Here is a 12180-nt window from a genome sequence, read left to right as displayed (position 1 = left end):
GCAGAGTGTCTGGGCTGAAATTAAACCACTTCCTCTTCCTTTGTTTTTGTGGCTCAGACGTGTGTGTCCTGATTTTAGCCCAGTTTACACCCTTGATGTGGTTTCCCTCAGCAACGGGCCCCGGAGGCCTGGCCAGGATACTCTTACCACAACCACTAGTAATGCTTACCAGTGTTAGTACACATACAGCAGAACCCTTCTTACTGCATGTACATACACACACGGCCACATATGTAGACAACAGGTCCCCTTGTGGTGAACGAGTCGGGTAGTCCCAGAGGTAACACGGGAGTGTGTTTGCAGGTCCGTCTTCCCCATCCACCCGGCGTTCCGCGTGCTGGCTCTGGCGGAGCCCCCGGTGGTGGGCAGCATTGGACAGCAGTGGCTCGGTCCTGAGCTGCTCACCATGTTCATGTTCCACACCATCCAGCCGCTGGCCCAGGAGGAGGAGACCAGCCTTATACAGGGCCTGGTGAGACACACACACTCATACACACGGGTCATGGTGAGGGTGTGATCCACTTCATCCCACTTGTTAAGTCGTTAATTATTCTTTCACTCATCAGTTATTTATGTCATCCATTCTGTCACTCATCCACTGCTGTCTGTCTCTCCAGACTCCCAACGTTCCCAGGGAGGTGGTGGAGCAGCTCCTACAACTCACACACAACCTCCGACAGACCAACGAGCCCTCTGTGAGTCTGTTTGTCTCTGTCTGTGTGTGTGTGTGAGACCAGGCCCAGTCTCTAGCATCATCTCTGTGTGTGTGTGTGTGTGTGTGTATGCATGTGCGTGTGCGTGTGTGTGACCAGGCCCAGTCTCTAGCATCATCTCTGTGTGTGTATGTGTGTGTGCGTGTGTGTATGTGTGTGTGTGTGTGTGAGACCAGGCCCAGTCTCTAGCATCATCTCTGTGTGTGTATGTGTGTGTGCGTGTGTGTATGTGTGTGTGTGAGTGTGTGAGACCAGGCCCAGTCTCTAGCATCATCTCTGTGTGTGTATGTGTGTGTGCGTGTGTGTATGTGTGTGTGTGTGTGTGAGACCAGGCCCAGTCTCTAGCGTCGTCTCTGTCCACCAGACAGCTGTTGAGGATCTGCCGGCGTCTCTCTCAGTATCCTGGTGAGAGCATCGCTCACGCTGTCAATAAAGCCTGTCTGTCCAGGTACATACCCAGGAATGCACACACACACACACACATACATACACACACACATACAAACACACATACATACATACATACATACACACACACATACAAACACACATACATACATACATACATACATACATACAAACACACATACACATACATACACATACACACACACATACATACAAACACACACACATACAAACACACATACATATACATACACATACACACACACATACATACAAACACACACATATACATACATACAAACATACACACACACACACATACATACACACGCATACACACACACACACACATACAAACACACACATATACACACACAGAAACTATTTTTAATTTGATGTATTGATCATGTACATTACACTGTAATGATGATGTTGCCTGATTCAGGTTTCTGCCCAGTCTGGCTCGCTCCTCTCTCCAGAAGGGTCTCGCGGACAGCTGCATGCTGGACACACACCATGAGGCAGAAACACACCTACACAGCTGTAAGACACACACCACACACACACACACACACACACACACACCATGAGGCAGAAACACACCTACACAGCTGTAAGACACACACCACACACACACACACACACACACACACACACCATGAGGCAGAAACACACCTACACAGCTGTAAGACACACACCACACACACACACACACACACACACACACACACACACCATGAGGCAGAAACACACTTACACAGCTGTAAGACACACACCACACACACACACACCATGAGGCAGAAACACACCTACACAGCTGTAAGACACACACCACACACACACACACACAAACACACCATGAGGCAAAAACACACCTACACAGCTGTAAGACACACACACACTACACACACGCACACAAACACCATGAGGCAGAAACACACCTACACAGCTGTAAGACACACACCACACACACACACACACACACCATGAGGCAGAAACACACTTACACAGCTGTAAGACACACACCACACACACACACACACACACACCATGAGGCAGAAACACACCTAAACAGCTGTAAGATACACACCACACACACACACCATGAGGCAGAAACACACCTAAACAGCTGTAAGACACACACCACACACACACACACACCATGAGGCAGAAACACACCTACACAGCTGTAAGACACACACCACACACAAACACACACAGACAGACACACTAGCACTGGTCATCAAAGTTTGGATTACATTTCTAATCCATCCATATTGACAAAATATATTGGACATTTTTGTGGGAATTCAGTGTTTTGTGTCTTGTCCTTTTTTTTTTTTAACTTTAAATATCAAGAACATCAACATTGTCTCATTGAAGATGTGTGTTTTCCTCTGAGTTATGATGTCAGCATTGAGAGGGTGCTAAAACCTGAACAAGACGTATAGTTTCCATAGGAACCGTTTCCGCGGCCGTTAACGGGGGTAAATGTGTTTCACCCCTCAAACAAACGGATGTCAGGAGAGGAGAGGTCCTCGGGTGGGAGGGGCTTGGGCATTGCTCCCCATCCAGTCACACTGTAACATTGGGCCTCTTTCACCTCCACTTCAGGTAGTATAAAGGATGGTGTGTTGACCTTGGGGAGTGTGTCGGCGCCAGTCTATCACTCTGAGGAGAAAATGAAGGTTCCCGATGTGATCTTCTACGACAACGCGCAGGTAATCACGCTCACACAAACGCACACGCACGCTCTCTCGGGTCACTCAGTCTTTTTCTACCTGTTTCTCCCTCCCACATCCTTTCCATCTCCTTCGTTCTTCCCTGCTGTGACGGCGCCAAGGACAAACAAAGAGAAAAAAAAAAGGAGATCATTTTCTAGCCTGCCCCACTTTCCTTTGACCTGTTTTCAGTCCTTTTTTAGAAAAGAAAGAAAAGGGGGGAGGGAGGGAGGGAGGGAGGGAGGGAGGGAGGGAGAGAGAGAGAGAGAGAGAGAGAGAGAGAGAGAGAGAGAGAGAGAGAGAGAGAGAGAGAGAGAGAGAGAGAGAGAGAGAGAGAGAGAGAGAGAGAGAGAGAGAGAGAGAGAGAGAGAGAGAGAGAGAGAGAGAGAGAGAGAGAGAGAGAGGAGTGGAGAGTAGAAAAGAGTGGAGAGTAGAGAGGGGGCTGTGTTTAAATTAGGCCAGTGCATTTGAGAAAGCTGTCAATCAAACAGTGTGTAACAGCAACCTCCCCCCACCCCACCCCCACATGCACAATGTCTTCACAGCATATGATGGTGATGGAGGACATGCTTAAAGACTTCCTGCTGGGTGAACATCTCCTATTGGTGGGAAATCAGGTGAGTTGCAGGTTTTGCGTCATCGAAATGACCACTGAATGCTTTTGCTTTATATGCAATCTAACTGCCTCTAGGTCACACTAGTGAGTGGGAAGTCTAGGTGCTCTATGTCTATCTGTCTTTCCATCTGTCCCTCTCTGTCTTCCTGTTTGTCCCTGTCTGTCTTCCTGTTTGTCCCTGTCTGTCCCTCTCTGTCTTCCTGTTTGTCCCTGTCTGTCTTCTTATTTGTCCCTGTATGTCTTCCTGTTTGTCCCTGCCTGCCTTCCTGTTTGTCCCTGTCTGTCTTCCTGTTTGTCCCTGCCTGCCTTCCTGTTTGTCCCTGTCTGTCCCTCTCTGTCTTCCTGTTTGTCCCTGTCTGTCTTCTTATTTGTCCCTGTCTGTCTTCCTGTTTGTCCCTGCCTGTCCCTCTCTGTCTTCCTGTTTGTCCCTGTCTGTCTTCTTATTTGTCCCTGTCTGTCTTCCTGTTTGTCCCTGCCTGCCTTCCTGTTTGTCCCTGTCTGTCTTCCTGTTTGTCCCTGTCTGTCTTCCTGTTTGTCCCTGTCTGTCTTTTTATTTGTCCATCTGTCTGTCTCTCAGTCTGTTCTGGCTCAGTTTGGATCTCTGTCTTTCTCTCTCTGTTCTGTCTGTTTCCCCTTCACCCTTTAGCTCATCCCCCACACACACAGTCTTCGTAGTGGACCCTTCTGTGTCCTTCGAAGGGCCTCTTGGGTGAAAGCAGAGTGGGTCTGGGAGATGGAACCATCTCAGAGACCCATAGAGCCATCTCAGAGACCCACAGAGCCATCTTAGAGACCCACAGTGCTATCTCAGAGACCCACAGAGCCATCTCAAAGACCCAAAAGCCATCTCACAGAGCCATTTCACAGAGCCATTTCACAGAGCCATCTCACGGAACCATCTCACAGACCCACAGTGCCATCTCACAGACCCACGGATCACGCTTGGTTTCACCATACAGTCTAGACATGTTTGAGGGTATTCGGATAGATGTCCTTTAGATGACTTACATCAGAAGTGTTTAAACTGTACACTGTAGTTCTGTACTGAGAAACAATTGTTTGTATTAATGTTAAAGATGTATAAATGGACTTTATTATAACCATTGTGTGTGTGTGTGTATATACATACTCTTAGGGAGTGGGGAAGAATAAGATTGTGGATAGGTTCCTCCATCTTCTGAACAGACCCAGAGAGTACCTGCAGCTCCACAGGTGAGTGGTCAAAGGTTGGAATGTGTGTTGCTGGTGGGTTGGGTTGGGTTTCTTACCAAACCCTTGCTGTGTCCTGCCGTCTGGGACTGTTGTATGACGTAAGGTTTCATTTATTTTCTGGTATTTTCTTACATTGTTTTTCTGTTGGTGTGTTTTTGCCAGACCGCGTAAGTGGAGCCGGCCTAGAAGAGCGAATGTCTCTTACTGAGTGACTGACTGACTGAGTATTGTTACACACTCGTTGTTAAATAGCATAGTGGTTAGAGAAGTGGACCTGTAAACTATAGGTCCCAAGTTCGTATCTCCTCGCAGGCGAAGCAAAGTACACATTATGAATTATTCCCTATAGACGAAAACTTTGCTGGCTAAAGCCTTCAATATGTACATTATCTTAAGCCTGAAATAAAACTGTTGATGGTTATATTGCAACATTTTCTGGATTTTCAAAGTACTCATCCGTGGATACCTTTTGGGTCAGGATAGACAAACACTTTTGCTCGCTACCACATACATTAGTTACGTTATAGTAAGCCTTAACTTAAACTGTATACGGTTGTATTGCGACTCTTTCATCTTCAGTCTCATTAGCAATTGCTCAATTCTTATGATTATTCCTAGGAAGTTTGTAGATACTAGTAAGCCTATTACTGGCTAATAAGCTGTTATAACGGCCAGTGGCAAAAGCAATACAGTTCATAGATGCTATGGTGGAGGTAAACATAATAAGAAACGTTAGCCACTTTAACACAATCCTCAATGGAGCATAGCGACTGCTGAAACGTGTAATACCGTGGCGTAGTGGTTAACGACTTAAAGACAGTGAATTTCACATGGAAGACTTAAGTTTGAATCTATTTATAGCAACGACATTCATTAATTATTTCTGGTAGATTCCACGATTCGCTCGTCTTTTCACTTGATGAAAAAGTTAGTTATCATCTCCTTTATTGATAGTTATTGTATAAATGCAATTCACGAATGTAAGAAAAAAGTATGTTGTTTTGCCTTGAAAGAAAATAATACATTCTAATGCCATGAAATGAAATAGCTTTGGCTAGCAATTTCTCAAATCTTATGACTCTTCCAGTATGTTCGTAGATACTGGTAAAGCTTATTACTGACTAATACACTGTTAAAACGGCCAGTGGCAAACGCCATACATAGACGCAATTTGTGGTGGAAGTAAACTTAGTAAGAAACGTTAGTCAGTTTAACTGTATCCATGTCATTCACAAATGGCCAGTTAACTATTAAAACAGCCAGTTGCAAAATAGGATTTGTTCAGGATGGAGACAAGAGGCTGTACTGACACCCAGCAAATGCACAGCTCCGTGGTGTAGTGGTTAACAAAACAACCTTTCACATAGGCGACCCGGGTTCGAGTCTCAAGATGGCAGCACTTTCTGTTGCGGGCCGGCTGAGCTAGGCTTGCCTGGTTTCTGGTTAACTGACCGATTTGTGGTTGCACGAGATGTGCCAAGGATGTCCTTTACGTTGTACAACATGGCAATCAGATCGGTCAGATTTGCACTAACAATCACACATATAATATTGAATCTATATACATTTGATATTGTACGTACTTAGCAGATGTTTCCATCCAGGATGAATGATGCATGTGGATAAAGAGTAATGATCCAGCTCAGTTTTACAATCATAGATATATGGCAGTGTTTTGTGTCTGTGATCACAAGATCTTTGAAAACACTGTGATCCTTTGTGGAAATACCCATCATGATGACCTGAACAGCCTTGTTGGAGGGTTATTCCAAATTGGGGTCACGACCGTAGTAGAGTTGCTAAAATTCTATTTAAAAGATCACTTAAAATTGAGTCATTGTAATGTTTTCGTGGTTTATTTTGTTTAAAGGTTATAGTTGAGCGCAAAAACTAATTTATGGATTTATTAGACTTTATTAGACTTTATTAGATGACTTTATTAGATTTGTGGGGGTTGGTTGCCTGTCTGTGTGTTGAGCTCCCACCATAACACACTTTAGCTTAGAGACAACACACTTTAGCTTAGAGACAACACACTTCAGCTTAGAGACAACACATTTCAGCTTAGAGACAACACACTTCAGCTTAGAGACAACACACTTCAGCTTAGAGACAACACACTTCAGCTTAGAGACAACACACTTCAGCTTAGAGACAACGCACTTCAGCTTAGAGACAACGCACTTCAGCTTAGAGACAACACAGTTCAGCTTAGAGACAACACAGTTCAGCTTAGAGACAACACATTTCAGCTTAGAGACAACACACTTCAGCTTAGAGACAACACACTTCAGCTTAGAGACAACACACTTCAGCTTAGAGACAACACATTTCAGCTTAGAGACAACACATTTCAGCTTAGAGACAACACATTTCAGCGAATTGCTTTAGTTTTCCGTCAACACTGCTGCCAATGCAGTGCTCTTGCGGAAACAACTCAGAAGTGGACAAGGTTGTACCCTCATGTCTTCCATGAAAGAGGTTTATCAAGCGGTCATTCAGGCTTCGCTCAGTTTCCCTCCCAACCAGCTCCCCTGCTCCAGTGGCTGAACCTACTGGACGAAGAAGCTGTCCCGTCAAAGACCTCCGAAAGTCAGATGCACACAGGATCAGAGCCGCATGTGGCTGTGACCTAGTTAGCTACTGTGCTCTGTGTCTGTGTGCGCGCGTGTGTGTGGGTGTGTTCTTTTGTGTATGTGCTTGCTTAACGTGTGTGTGTGTGGGTGGCCTGGTTAGCAACTAAAACGGTAGCTAATATTAGACCAAAATCATGGCTCTGTAGAAGAAGTCTGTCTTGCAGTGTGCTGAGATGACTGTGTGCGTATGTGTGTTTGTCGGCACACGTGCACCCGTGTGTGTGTGTGTGTACACGTCCGCTGAGAGGTGTCTAAATAGGAAGACTGAGGAGCAGCCTGTCCATCAAACGGAAAAGGGGAACATGCTTTAGGTCACACACAGATGGATTCAGGATACGTTTCGTCTGTCAGGAACAGTTTGTTCAGATTAACTTGTGGAGACCATTTTGGATGTCTTTGTATCTAAGTTAAAGGAAGTTAATAGCAGTGGGACGACTCAGACCTGTGGGACGACTCTCAGTGGGATGACTCTAAGTAGGATGACTCTCACTGTGGTCACAGATGTCCAGTCTGTGTCCAGACTATGTGCCGACTGTGCATGTTTCTCCAGCCTTCCGAGCCCATGCACTAAAGCTAGATAGCAGAAGATAGCAGCTTTCTTTAGAATTACAGAGACATAACAATGGTATCCGTTCGTTCATCTGACTCTGGGGAACAACATGAAATGCTCATTGCCAAAATCCCCATCTGTGGCTTCAAGGCCTGGATGGAGGGGTTCATTCTGGGGGATGTGTTACTGACCCCTATCTCCAACCTCTCCCCAGGGACACAACGGTTCAGACCTTGACCTTACAACCGTCTGTCAGAGATGGAATCATTATATATGATGACTCACCACTGGTCTGTATAACTCTCTGCCTCACTCTTTCTCTCCCTCTCTTTCTTTGTCGCTGTCTCTCTCGTTTCCCCTTTTCCTCTCTGTCTCTCTCTCTTTCCCTCACTCTTTCTCTACCTCTCTTTCTTTGTCGCTCTTTCTCTCGTTCCCCCTTTTCCTCTCTGTCTCTCTCTCTTTCTCTCACTCTTTCTCTACCTCTCTTTCTTTGTCGCTGTCTCTCTCGTTCCCCCTTTTCCTATCCATCTCTCTCTCTCTCTGTCTCTCTCTCTCTGTCTCGCTCTTTCTCTCCCTCTCTCTTTCTCTCTGTCTCTCTTCACCTTTTCGTCTCTGTCACACTCTCTTTTTCCCTCTCTCTATATGGTGCCTTCTGAATGGCCGCTTCACTTTCGCCACCTTTTGTTGTGTTATAGACTTAATTGATACTTTATTACATTTTTTCAAATATAAATTACCGTCAATGTACACATAATACAGCATGAGGATGTGTTCAATGTGTGCCAATTTATTGAGAAAAACATTCAATGCAGTATTCACAATGTTCCTGGTATTGTCTGTTGTGACAGTTTTGTAAAGTCGGGCCAAGTTTCCACTCTGACACCATCAGTGCTTCTGCCAGATGTGTCCTTGTGACTCTCATAAAGGGGCCTTGTCTGTAGCACAGGGTTTCTCTTCTCACAGCCAGGCTATTGAGATGGGCTGGGACTGTTAGACGACCTGGAAGCCCAGTCTAAGGTCATCACAGTGTCAATAGACAAAAACATCAACAGGTTTGGCTTTAGGCTTGCCTATTTGGAGAATGTACTACCGGTTTGCCGAAACAAGTGCAGGAGGGAAGTTCATAGCAGCTCAAGACTTTTGACACGGTTGTGACCCTGCCCTGTTCTCAAACAAGGGAATGACCACCTTCACGAACAGTCACTATAAACCAATTGGACCTAATTCACATGTTAATTATGTGGCCCGGTCAGCACCAGGTGCCAGGGGCTGCGTGGACTTTAGGGGCGTTTATCTGTCAACATGTAGGATGTGCTTTTGCACGCGCCCCCAAAATCGTTTGAGAAACCGTAGCATTCCACTTTTACCTCAGACACATCATGGACATTGTCTGATATTATAATGCAAAATGTCTACATGTCCCGCTCCAATCAGGCTCACCGTCTAAATGAAACCGAAATCCTGTACCGAGCCTCCCAGTGACTGTCACATGTACTGTTCCACCACTGGTACTCACACGCTGTGTGTGTAGGTGAAAGCTGTGAAGACGGGTCACATCCTGGTGATAGACGAGGCCGACAAAGCCCCCACTAGCGTCACCTGTATACTGAAGACCCTGGTGGAGAGCGGAGAGATGATCCTGGCTGACGGACGCCGAATAGTTTCTGGTACACAACACACACGCGCACACACACACACACACACACACTTAGAGACCCGTACGGCCACTGACTGGCAGACTAACACACACGGTGTTGTTTTCATTCCCCTGAGACGTTAACCCCTTCAGCCCAGTGGCGTGACAAGGTGACTTGAGTCACAGTGGAATGTAAGACTGTAGGGTTCGCTTCCCAACTGGTTCCTGACCCCCGGGGCCTTTGATGCTGTCATGCGTCCAACATCTGTTTACCTTGGTTGACATGCAACCTACCGTTTTCCCCTTTCAGTCGTCCTGTTTGTCTGGAAAAGAGTACCTGTCTTCTTCTCTGGCGGTCATTTTAGGCCACTGGCTCCGGATAAGAGCGCCTGCTGAATGAATGTCGATGTCCATTCTGGCTGGTGGGTGTGTGCACATGTGCGTGTGTTTTGAACGCCCTGTGTTGTTTGTCTCCTTCAGATCCGTCGGAGGCCAAGGGGAGGCCCAACGTTGTAGTCATGCACCCAGACTTCAGGATGCTGGTGCTGGCCAACAGGCCCGGCTTCCCCTTCCTGGGGAACGACTTCTTTGGCTCGCTGGGTGAGACAGCAATGAAGCGCTGCACGTGACACATTTATTCATTACATTGGAAGAAATGGAGGCCGTTTTGTGTTCAGGACATAGTTTGGACACATCTACTCATTCAAGGGTATGACTGTAGTTTTACTATTTTCCACATTGTAGAATAATGGTGAAGGCATCAAATTCATGAAAAGTATTAAATAAATTATAATACATTTATATTTTAGATTCTTCAAAGTTGCCACCTTTTGCCTAGGTGACAGCTTTTCACTCTCTTGCCAGTATCGTAACCAACTTAAACTACCTTAAGAGAATGCAAAGAGTGCAAAGCTTTATGTCAATATTATTCTAATCTGGGTAATAAAGAAATACCCTTGAATGAGTAGGTGTGTCCAAACATTTGACTGGAACTGTAGTCTTGACTCATGTCTACGATAGTTTAATACTTATTTAACCGAGGAATTTACCAATAAATTAATTGAAAATCCTACAATGTCATTTTCTGGAAATTAAATCTACCTATGATGAAAATTACAGGCCTCTCTCATCTTTTTAAGTGGGAGAACTTGCACAATTGGTGGCTGACTAAATACATTTTTGCCCCACTGTATATAAAGACAGTTACATGCTGTTACATGCTGTTACATGCTGTTACATGCTGTTACATGCTGTTACAGTCTTTATTTCTAAGTACCTACGCCTGGCTATACGCCACGTTGACATAGTGTTTCCCCAACCGCCCTGCAGGGGACATCTTCAGCTGCCACGCAGTGGACAACCCCAAGCCTCAGGCGGAGTTCGCCATGCTGAAGCAGTACGGGCCGGCGGTGCCCGACGCCACCCTTCACCGGCTGGTGGCGGCATTCGGGGAGCTCCGGGCCATGGCCGACCAGGGCACCATCACATACCCGTATTCCACCAGGGAGGTGGTGAACATAGTCAAACATCTGCAGGTAAGACATGTGACGGTCACACACACACTCCCAACACACACACACACTCCCAACACCTACACACTCACACACTCTCACCACACACATTCCCAACACACACACACTCACACACACTCCCAACACACACACACACACCCAACCCACACACACTCACACACACTCCCAACACACACACACACCCAACCCACACACACACACACACTCCCAACTCACACGCACACTCCCAACACACACATACCCACTCCCAACACACACACACACACCCAACCCACACACACACACACACACACTCCCAACTCACACGCACACTCCCAACCCACACGCACACTACCAAAACACACACGCATACTCCCAACACACACACACCCACTCCTAACACACACACAGAAAATGGAACAGTCATTGTGAGTTTTTGGATATTTAATGTGTTTCCCCTTTAATAGTGCACCTGGCCCTCTAAACACACATCTAGCGGGAGAGGAATGTGCCCGTGTAGTGGAGCTGCAGTTACTTTCACAGATTACAAATACAAATTACGTACTTTGCAGTTTTGAGGTTTCGGTGAAAGTATTTCTGTCAGCCCACAGCCCACGTAATGGTTAAGTGATGTTTCACAGGGAGGGAGACGAAACACCCTGACTTCACACACTGACGGGGGCATTTTGGTGGGGAATGAATGGCCAGATATTATGTTAGGATTGTTTTTGTGAGATAATGTCAATGTTTTCCGTTGCTCAGAGATTCGCTGGCTGTTGCTGTATCCTTGTGTCTATGACAGTTGAACGTGGAAAGCAACAGTTTTATGTAGCCTACTTTTAGAATTGTTTGGCAAGCTTCTCAGAGGTGAACTGGGGCGATCAACCTGTTGGAGACCCCTGCTTTATATCAATGTCATCCCTGGCCAATTATATAACCCCAAATAATAATAATATTCCATTATAAAAGGAGTTGTTTGGATTCTGGATGCTGATTGATTAACGACAGGGAGTTCTTCAGCGCAATCCCCACATTCTCAGATAATGCTGTTAATGGTTCCGTTTAAATCATTGCACATCCAGTGTGTCACATCCCAGCATGCAATTTATGATCCCTCTCCCCTGGACAGCATCGGGCTGTTTATACAACATCTCCCCGTGTTACTGGCCTACCGTTT

The 12180-nt window shown here is 45.9% G+C and overlaps 1 protein-coding gene across 8 annotated transcripts in view; it reads left to right on the top strand.

Moving 5' to 3' along the window:
- Positions 1–12180, top strand: part of vwa8 (von Willebrand factor A domain containing 8) — an 85492-nt gene that overhangs the window by 32760 nt on the left and 40552 nt on the right. For 7 of the 8 annotated variants that reach the window (XM_034288982.1, XM_029115857.2, XM_034288983.1 and 4 more), the window contains 11 exons: positions 304–472; positions 618–695; positions 1046–1161; positions 1567–1664; positions 2736–2842; positions 3388–3459; positions 4594–4670; positions 8071–8146; positions 9388–9523; positions 9973–10092; positions 10822–11027. In XM_034288982.1, coding sequence (XP_034144873.1) covers positions 304–472; positions 618–695; positions 1046–1161; positions 1567–1664; positions 2736–2842; positions 3388–3459; positions 4594–4670; positions 8071–8146; positions 9388–9523; positions 9973–10092; positions 10822–11027 — 1255 coding nt within the window. Of the gene's footprint in view, positions 1–303; positions 473–617; positions 696–1045; positions 1162–1566; positions 1665–2040; positions 2073–2735; positions 2843–3387; positions 3460–4593; positions 4671–8070; positions 8147–9387; positions 9524–9972; positions 10093–10821; positions 11028–12180 lie in introns of all 8 variants that reach the window. The other variant, XM_029115854.2, reaches the window with a different exon arrangement.

Source organism: Esox lucius, chromosome 20 (assembly GCF_011004845.1).
Source record: "Esox lucius isolate fEsoLuc1 chromosome 20, fEsoLuc1.pri, whole genome shotgun sequence".
NCBI classification, from domain to species: domain Eukaryota; kingdom Metazoa; phylum Chordata; class Actinopteri; order Esociformes; family Esocidae; genus Esox; species Esox lucius.
Note: the sequence above shows the minus strand (reverse complement) of the source record. Positions and strands in the feature narration are given on the sequence as shown.